General features: G+C 40.9%; 1 protein-coding gene across 1 annotated transcript; it reads left to right on the top strand.

Annotated features, from left to right (window-relative positions):
* The first annotated feature begins 589 nt into the window (after positions 1–589).
* On the top strand, positions 590–1,242 carry LOC147957242 (uncharacterized). The gene has a single exon (XM_087537092.1). It carries the CDS (start codon positions 590–592, stop codon positions 1,103–1,105), a length of 516 nt encoding a protein of 171 aa, XP_087393218.1. The 3' UTR covers positions 1,106–1,242.
* The last annotated feature ends 9,648 nt before the right edge of the window (positions 1,243–10,890 follow it).

The following is a 10,890-nucleotide window of genomic DNA, read 5'->3' as shown; positions in this document are numbered from 1 at the left end:
TAAAATACATCTAGATACATCCATATCTGCGACAAGTAATTCGGAACGGAGGGAGTACATTAGAAAGGTGCAAGCCATCATCTCTCTTTTCTTCAATTACCCCACCTCAATAAGATAAGTGCATGTAGAAAATGAGAAGACCATGTATTAAATGTTATTGATCTTGATTACCGTGTAACAAGACAGAATCATTTTTTTTACGTTAAAGTGCATTAGAAAGATAGAATTATACTGTTTGTGAACAAATTTTAAATGCTAAGCATACATTCATACACAAATTTGACTTTAAAAAATGTAATACTCCCTCCGTTTCTAAATATAAGTCGTTTTAGAGATTATATGATGTACTAAATACGAATAAAATGCTGAATCTACACTCTAAACTACGTCTATGCACATGCATATGTAGTCCATACTAAAATCTTTAAAAAGACTTGCATCTTATATTATTTTAATGGAGGGAACAGGACAGAAAAAGATGTTGAAAACATCATGCGAAAAGCATCGCTAGTGGAATAAAGCGGAGATTTTTGCGCGTCTTTATCCGACGAAAAGGGCGATTGCATGCAGCTGCGCCGCAGCGGGGGCGATGACGGGGGCGCAGGTGGAGGCGGCGCTCAACCGCAAGAACGTCGAGGTGCTCCAGGGCGAGGAGGAGCACGTCGCCACGGTGCTGCCGGACGAGACCATCGGCGGAGCGCTTGACGGCGGCGAGGACGCGTCGTGGGTGCCCGACCAGGACACTGGTGTCTTCGTCCCCGCCGGCGCCGATTCTCACGGCGGCGGCTCGGCTGCCGCTCCACCGCACCTGTTCGGAGGTGCCACGGCGGCCACCACGGAGGGGTCAGCGGCGTCTTCGGCCGACCAGGACACGGGCGCCTTCGTCCCCGCCGATGCCGATGCCGACGCTGACGCTGACACCCACGTCGGCGGCGCGCATCCCGCCCCACCACAACACCTGTACGGAGGCGTGGGCGGGACGGCGTCGGTGCTGGACCAGGCGGTGTTCGTCCAGGAGGAGGAGATGGAGGACGTGGAGAGTCCCGCCGCCGTCGACGTGGCCAACGTCAACGTAGACGTCAACGGCAGCATCAAGAACTACTAGGGCAACTTACGTAGCTCCATCGATCAGTCGGTGCTCTGTAGTTTCAGTAAGCTAGTTATTGTACTTGTACTGCCTTTGCCTCCGTAGTCGAGTAGAACAGAATAAATCACAAGTGGCCTACCTAGTTACTCCCTTTGTTTCAACTAGCTTATTGGCACACGTCGTCCCGTAACTTCATTCTGTAACCCCAGCCCCGTAAGTGTAGCATTTTAGGTTTCAGAATAGTTGAAGTTCTGGATTTGTCTCAACTCAATCTTGTTTAAATTTGACAAGACTATAGAAACATATACTATTAAATATCTCGAACACCAAATTAGTCTCAATATATTAAATTCCAGAACGAAGTGTGCATTGCAATGGAAGAAACAAAAAAGGACGTGGCTGGATGGCGCACAGGCGCCCGATCGCAGCACCAAGCGCTCTCTCAGAAAAAGAAGAAGCGGCTCGCACGAGCGACCAGACAGCCGAGCAGACCTACCTAAATAGAAAATTATAGCTTTCTCCGTAAGGTCTCACCTAGCTGTCCTGGTCAGGAAAAAGTGTGTTGGGGGACGTAACAGAAATTTAAAATTTTCCTACGTGTCACCAAGATCTATCTATGGAGAGACCAGCAACGAGGGGAAGGAGAGTGCATCTACATACCCTTGTAGATCGCTAAGCGGAAGCGTTCAAGAGAACGGGGTTGAAGGAGTCGTACTCGTCGTGATCCAAATCACCGGAGATCCTAGTGCCGAACGGACGGCACCTCCGCGTTCAACACACGTACGGAGCAACGACGTCTCCTCCTTCTTGATCCAGCAAGGGGAAGGAGAGGTTGATGGAGATCCAGCAGCACGACGGCGTGGTGGTGGAAATAGTGGGATTCCAACAGGGCTTCGCCAAGCGCTGCGGGAGGAGGGAGATGTGTCACGGGAGGGAGAGGGAGGCGCCAGGGCTTAGGTTGGGCTGCCCTCCCTTCCCCCCACTATATATAGGGCCAAGGGAGAAGGGGGGGGGGGGCGCAGCCTTGGCCCTTCCTCCAAGGAAGGGTGCGGCTAGGGAGGAGTCCCTCCTCCCCAAGTCACCTAGGAGGTGCCTTCCCCCTTTAGGACTCTTCCTTTCCTTATCTCTTGGCGCATGGGCCTCTTGGGGCTGGTGCCCTTGGCCCATATAGGCCAAGGCGCACACCCCTACAGCCCATGTGCCCCCCCGGGGCAGGTGGCCCCACCCGGTGGACCCCCGGAACCCTTTCGGTGGTCCCGGTACAATACCGGTGACCCCGGAACTTGTCCCGATGGCCGAAATAGCACTTCCTATATATAATTCTTTACCTCCGGACCATTCCGTAACTCCTCGTGACGTCCGGGATCTCATCCGGGACTCCGAACAACATTCGGGTTACCGCATACTAATATCTCTATAACCCTAGCGTCACCGAACCTTAAGTGTGTAGACCCTACGGGTTCGGGAGACACGTAGACATGACCGAGACGACTCTCCGGCCAATAACCAACAGCGGGATCTAGATACCCATGTTGGCTCCCACATGCTCCTCGATGATCTCATCGGATGAACCACGATGTCAAGGACTTAATCAATCCCGTATGCAATTCCCTTTGTCCATCGGTACGATACTTGCCCGAGATTCGATCGTCGGTATCTCGATACCTTGTTCAATCTCGTTACCGGCAAGTCTCTTTTACTCGTTCCGTAACACATCATCCCGTGATCAACTCCTTGATCACACTGTGCACATTATGATGATGTCCTACCGAGTGGGCCCAGAGATACCTCTCCGCTTACACGGAGTGACAAATCCCAGTCTCGATTCGTGCCAACCCAACAGACACTTTCGGAGATACCTGTAGTGTACCTTTATAGCCACCCAGGTACGTTGTGACGTTTGGCACACCCAAATCACTCCTACGGTATCCGGGAGTTGCACAATCTCATGGTCTAAGGAAATGATACTTGACATTAGAAAATCTTTAGCATACGAACTACATGATCTTGTGCTAGGCTTAGGATTGGGTCTTGTCCACCACATCATTCTCCTAATGATGTGATCCCGTTATCAACGACATCCAATGTCCATGGTCAGGAAACCGTAACCATCTATTGATCAACGAGCTAGTCAACTAGAGGCTTACTAGGGACATGGTGTTGTCTATGTATCCACACATGTATCTGAGTTTCCTATCAATACAATTCTAGCATGGATAATAAACGATTATCATGAAGAAGGAAATATAATAATAATCAATTTATTATTGCCTCTAGGGCATATTTCCAACAAAGTGGTCCTCTTTTCACGTGACTCTCGTTTAACAAATCAGCCATGTTTCATATCTCACGTGCATTTAATTGATGTTCCAAAAAAATAAAAAGCTATAACTTTGATTCGAAGGTTGGAATTCAGATCCGTTTTGACTGTTGGGTTTCTGGTGACGAATTCTTTAAAACTAGATCCTATAAGAGTATGTTTCGACGAACTTTTTTATGAGAAACTTCGGGTGGAATGGAGACAACTTTGGTGCTATAGGAAAGCAACTTCTTATTTTTGACCTAGTATGACTTCCTATTAGGTTGATTTGTGTAAAAACAAGAAAATCACACAAAACATGAGGGGCCTTTAGTGCGACATACAAGCAAATTCACTACACTAAGTGTACCTATGAACCTTGCTAACTTTATCCCAACTTGTCTATCATGGCTGCTCAGTTGCCTATCATTGATGCTCAGTTGCCTACGATTGATGTTCAGTTGCCTACAAATACTATGAAATTGCCTAACATTGATAGTCAGTTTCCTATCATTGATGGTTAGTTGCCTATGATTGATGTTCAGTTGCCTATAAATACTATGAAATTGCCTAACATTGATGCTGACTTGCCTACGATTGATACTCAGTTGCCTATCATTGATGGTCAGTTGCCTATGGTCGATGCTCAGTTGTCTACAAATACTATGAAATTGCCTACCATTGATGTCTAGTTGTCCGCTATTGGTAATTAGTTGCCTATCATTGCTGCTCAGTTGCCTAATTTTAAAATATTAGTTGCCTACAATATTATGAAGTTGTTCATCATTGTTTTTCTAAATTGCCTACAAACACTATCAAGTTGCCCACCGATGATGGTTAGTTGCCCGTGATTACTATTTCAATTGCCTACAATACATTAAGAGGCCACCCACCGGTGCTAAGTTGCCTATCTATGAAACTAAGTTTCTTACATACCAAAAAGTATTGCCTGCAATTGACGATGATGTTAAGGCTACTCGTTAGTCATGCCTGGCAACTCATGATAATGTTTGTCTACCTTCAAAACTAAGTTGTCTATAATATTATCAACTTGGAGGTCAATCTTAGCTACGATAGAATACTTGCTAGTTATGATAGGTAAGTTAGAGGTGAAGCCAACTTGAACGAAATTTTCGATGATATGTAGTCATACTACGCAAACTAAAAAAAAGTTGCTTTTCTATAGTATTAAAGTTGTCTCCAAATCACCCAAAGTTGCTGGTGAAAAAAGTTAGTCAAAACATACTCATATGGAATCAGGTTTTGAAGAGCTCGTCGCGAGAAACCTAGGGGTGAAAACAGATCTTAATTTCGATGCTTGGTTCAAAAGTTATAGCTTTTTAAAAAAATTTGAAAATGCAAAATAAATGCATACAGACCTACACTTTCCAACTGGATTACTCCTCGCATGGTACACTGCCCAAATGTGGGACCACGCTCCTGTCGTGACATGCACAGGTCATTGGCTACCATCGCGCTGATGTTTGATCTGACGACAGCGATGGGTGCGCTCGAAACGACGAGATAGCGTAGCTGCACTTTTAAGCAATTAGGAACCAAAAATCATAATCTTCAATGACCATGATCACATTTTGTCGTATCACCGAGATACACTTCACTCTCATTTACATGAAATCGTAAACAATTTTTAAAAATCATGAACATTCCTTTAAACTCAAGAACGTAAATCATGAAATTTTTCTAAATTCATGAACATTTTTAAAGATTTAAACATTTTCTAAAATCATAAACATTTTTGGATACATGAATATTTTATACTATATGCAAAATATTAGAAACTTGTGGACATATTTAGAAACATTTTCTTTCAAAAGGCAAACCTTTCTGAAATCGACGAATATTTTTTTGGAAATTCGTGAAACCTAATTCTGAAATTACCGAATATTATTATTTTTTTAAATGCAAGGTCATCTTTTGAATCAGTGAACATTTTATGAATCAACAAACTATTTTGTAGGTCATGAACAAAATTTGAAATTTTAGGATATTTTCAATTGGTAAAATTTTATACAATTTCATTAACCTTTCTTAATAAATGAACTTTTTAAAAATCCATGAATTTTTCAAAAAAAATGCGAATATTTTTTGAATCCGCAAGCATTTATGAACTATTAAACATTTTAGTTTAAAATTCTCATTTTTAAGTGATAGGAATTTTTTCAATTGGTAATGAAAACGAAATTGAATAACAGGTCGCCGGACATGGGCCAGGCCGATGAGGCACGCTATGTCTTCTCCCGGCACGCAGAGCATAGTATAGATGGTTGCCACTGCATGGGCCGGCCCTGGGATTTTCCTGTGTGAAATGTTTGTTTATCACTTGTAGGTGACATCGGTGCGGAATGTTTTGTAAATTTGGAGGCAATTTCTTTGACGTATCTGTGCATTGTAACAGGAGACAAAAATATTACGCCCTAGCCAAATATGTATGGCTCAATACCATGACATGTGAGCATCCTCTATTTTAACATGGTGGCCCGTTGTCACTTATCTTTCTTCCCATCTTCGCTGATGATGGTCGCGATGTCCACATGAGCACAATGCATTCGATGTGGTAAATCCCAAGGTTACTAGCTTTCCTCGTCACGCCACACTTGTCATTGTGCCGTGCAACGGAATGTTTGAAACTCTAAAAGCAAATCTCATCGAGCACGAACTACTATCAACGCCTAGACATATAAAGACTTTTTAAAAACTAATCAAATCCTAGAGATAAAATACTAAATGAACGCCTACTACAAAAATTTCTTATGTTGAGACGACATTTTTTGAAATGAATGAACAATTTTCGAATTTATGAACATTTTTGACTCAACAAACACTTTTTGAATTAATGAGCTTTTAAAAAAAATTGGGGAACAACTTTTGAAATTTGAGATATGTTTTTGAATTTTGTGAACATCTTCTAAATTTTCATGGACTGTTTTCAGATTCACGAATATGTTTTGAATACATGATTTTTTTTCAAAATCATGAATATTATTGTATTCCCCGACCATTTTTTCAAATCATTTCAGATGGTATTTTTCAAATTTCATGGACATTTGTTTTTCAAATTCCCAGATATAATTGAAATACACAACTATTTTTAAAAATCATGAAATTTTTAATTCCGTGAGAAGATTTTTGAAATAACGATTTTTTTTATAATATGCGGACAGGTATTGAAAATCACGAACATTTTATGGTTTCCCAAGCCTTTTTTAATTCACAAACATATAATCATTTGTTGATTTTTCTTCAAAACTTACAACTTTTAGTAATTTGAAATTTTTTGAAATCCTAAAATAATTTAAAGAAGGAAAAATAAAAAAGAAATGAGAATAAAAAAAGCAAAATACGAAATGGAAAAAATAGGGCGTCACACGGCGTGCATGGGCCAGCCCATGACCTCATGCGGTGAGGAGAGAAAAGACGAGAAAAAAAGTGGGTACACCTGGCTGGCACTCCCATGCTTGTGAAATCAGGAGTCATCGCTCTATAAGAACCAAACTCCATGGCGACTCTAAAATAAAATCGGATTATTCTCTTCACTTACAGATGGCATAGTGGGTAATTTGTAGGCAACTCCGGGGGCTAATTTCTTTGACGTACCGTCAGAAGTAATAGCCCATTTCTATACTCCTATATAGTGTATGAATATCAGCTTATATGGACCGTTGGATCATACTTATCCGACGGCTCACATTTAACCTCTTAAACCAGGGGACATCGTGGCCACAACTGCACCATTGGTAGCCTCATCAAATGGTCCACATTGCTGGGATCCGTAGTGGACTCTACCACTGTGCTGCAGCGTGCCCTTCTCTGAATAGGCTGCACGCGTGATTCTCCCATCTCTTTCTGGAAAGTTCTGGCATGCTGACCCAAGTAGTAGTATTAGCAACTGCAAGCAAATGAGAGAGAGAGAGAGTACTACTGTACTAGCAACAACTAGCAACAAGCCAGCAAACAGATGCAGCGGTACATCTTATGTAAAAAGACACATTTTTATCTATATCTATATCTATACCAATATAAAAAGACCTAAAGGGGCAGATCCAATTGATCTCGGCCATCAAACTAAGTCAATCCAACGACCTAGACTGCTCCAATGGCGAGCGTCCAACGTGTTTAACGTGCAATTATTATCATACCAAATATTGCACTAATCATAGAATTAACACATAAATAATAGCATACCTAATATCCACGTGCAATTAATATATTGCCTAAATATTAACATGCATTGCACGTGCGCATTTACTATTTTACAAAATTAGAGAACTGCAAGTACAATAAGGCCTCGTTTGGTTCATAGGGTAGGAAAATTATAGGAATAGAAAATTATAGAAAATGAGATGTCATGCATCTCAAATCCTATGAGTAGGAAAATGAAAGGAGATGTCCTTTGTTTCACATCATAGGATTTTTTTCATTGAATCTAGGCTAATGTTTATTTTTCTATGAAATGTGAAGGATAGGAAGATTTTCTCCATAGGAATAAGATTTCATTCCTACAAATCAAAGAGCTCTATAAGAATATTTCCTTAAAAAACCCACCCTACGAAATTCCTATAAACCAAAGGAGGCCTAAAAGTGTGAATGTAATATGTGTCATCACTAAATATTGTTTACCTAGTTCTCAAAAATAATACTTTTACCTTCACTTATAGATTCTTTTTTTTATCAAAGAAGGGCTTCCCCCTTCCGATTTTCAATACTGAAAACCACCATCAACCAAAGTATTCGCCCTAGAACAGATAACTAGAAACGATAAACTACCAGATAGATCATCTCGCAACATAAACAAACTACCAGCGAGTCTGTAGTCTGCAGCCCCCAACAACATGGGATTACATAGTTCAAAAGGACACCAAAAGATCATGAAAAACCACTAGAGCACCACAGCAACGTTCATGAGCAACAGCTTTAGCAGGCGGTAGAGTCTTTCATCCCTCCAGTCTCGCCACACTGATTCTCCACCCCTGCGTCGCTATGTAAAATTCACTTGCTACTCGCTCTAGCAGTCTTGCTCCCAACTCCAACACCTTTTTTTGCGGCTCCTTTGTCTGCAAGATAGACCAATCAACCAACCAGTGACTCATTAGTTTGATTATAGAGAAAGGATCATTTATCCTTTTATTTTCAAAGATAATTCCATTTCTACTTTTCCAAATAGACCAAAACAAAGCAGATCGATACCCCCTTCACTTAGGTTACAAATGTTGTGACATAGTTCTGTTTGTTTTTACCAACATTTTCTTTGTAAGATTCGGATTGATCAAGTATATATAATCATTTTCCCACAAACAAACATATATAATCATTGATCTAATATGATTTATCAGGATAAACAAGAGACTTGGTACTCTCTTCGTTGCTTAGTGTAGGAGTTACTAAATTGCATTAATACAATCATTGGAGAGAGAGAGAGAGAGAGTAGAAAATTGTAGCATGCTCACGGTAGGAGATAGTAGATTGCGATAAATGACATGAAGACATGGGACGCTACAGCTTCCGGAAAGACGCGTTTTTTTTACCAAACTAAAAAACCATAGGTAAAATAGAAGCATGAATGTGATATACTGTTGTAACTAAATATCTTTTACATTTACTTATAGATTGTTTTACAAATGTTGTGACATGGTTTCTCTTTGTTTCTATCAACAATGTTTGAGTATCCATCACAGAAAAAAAACAATGTTTGAGTATCCATCACAAAAAAAAAACAATCAAACATATTTAGTCGTTCGAATAACCATCTGTTTTATAACGATAAATAAGGGACTTAATCTCTCTACATTGCTTAGTCTAGAACGTATTAAATTTTATCAAGAAAAACATTGGAGGAATTTACCTTTTCTCCCTGGTACTTTAAAATGTGAAAAACAAATAATGCACCGCTATAATTTAAAAAAAATTCTTACAGTTGATCATTAGTTACTTAATGATTTCTATGAATAGGCTCATCATAGTTTTAATTATACCTTTTTCTAGAAACTGTGTGAGATTAGCAAACTTATTATCATTTTTGTCTATGTGCGTGTGTATGCATCTCAGTTGAAAGAAACAAGTTAATAAATACAAAAATGATTGACAGACGTCCATCCAAATATGAGTTTCACAACACGTGCATGGCATGTGCCATTTATTAGTATTATTCAGTATAGATATAGATATTTTCATACTATGCTCTTTTTTTGTAAGTCTTAACATATTTTCCCATATAGTTGATTAAACTTAAGGAATTTTGACTTATAAAGAACCTAAATTTTCAACTATTTTGTACTCCCTCTGTACATAAATATAAGACGTTTTAGAGGAAATGTCTTATATTTATTTACAGAGGCAGCAATAATTAGTTTGCTATTAATAAAGAAGATAGCTTCATGTTGTTAGATTTCAGTAGAAGCAAGCTGGTAATGCCAAGAGGGAAAATGTCAGGTGATATCACACACCTTATATTTTTTTAAAGATGCACTGGTCTTTTAGTAAAATCTAGGGAAATATTACCCTTAGCCAAAGGCACACTAAAGGCCCAATGACCAACTCGGCTAGCAACAATTTATGATTTATTAACGGATTGGCTCCAATACTACGTGTATTCATTTGATCCGGGGCTGGTCTTTTAAAAGAATCACCTCAAGTATTCCAAATTTTGAACTGATAGCCTCATCGTTTCAATTTTTTCAATATGGTGGTAATCCTAACATAATATTGCAATCCGCAACATTCGTTACAAACTGTTAAGTACAAAAATGAACACGGCCGCCATCATCGGAGTAGCAGTACACGCAATTACTCCTTCCTTCCCACCTCTTTGGATCTATGAAAAATAGGGACCGGCTTCGCCCATCGGTGCCAATGGAGATCGCCTAGTTATCCAGCCTTTCCACCTTCACCCACCTCGCAGGAGTAGCTTGTCACCGCACGCCACCCGATGTAGGTTGTCAAGATGTTGCAATCGGTTCGTCACCCAATTGACCGACCACTCGCTGCTCCAGGCTCAGCACAATGCTCGTGTCACGCCCTCCACTCCAGTCAAGCCCCACACTGAAGCAGAGGCAGATAGAGAGGCACAAGTGCAGCAATAGGAACTTGGAGGAGAAGAAGAACTGGATCCACTGGAGGAGCTAGTGGAATAGTTGTCACTAGGATGTGTGAGTATGACGTGTGGGCCTGAGCCAGGCTGTGGCGTTAAAGGTGTAGCCGTGATGGTAGTGTAGGCATGTTGCCATTTGAGATAATTTAGATTCCTTCTCATCCTGAACTCTCTTCTCACCTACCCCTTCTCATACCTCTGGATCTCATCCCCTTCTCCTGGATCTCCTCCTCATGCCTGTTCGATCTCTCCCGGGGTCGTAACAACGTGGTATTCAGAGCTTTGCCAGTCACCGCTGCACCACAATCCCGCGATCGAGCTGTAACATCCACCGCAAAGGGTGTCCAGTTGCTCCGATGACCAAACACGAAATCCCTAGCGGGCTAGGCTCGATTTAGG

Source organism: Triticum urartu, chromosome 7A (assembly GCF_056163025.1).
Source record: "Triticum urartu cultivar PI428250 chromosome 7A, HENAU_Tu73, whole genome shotgun sequence".
NCBI classification, from domain to species: domain Eukaryota; kingdom Viridiplantae; phylum Streptophyta; class Magnoliopsida; order Poales; family Poaceae; genus Triticum; species Triticum urartu.
Note: the sequence above shows the minus strand (reverse complement) of the source record. Positions and strands in the feature narration are given on the sequence as shown.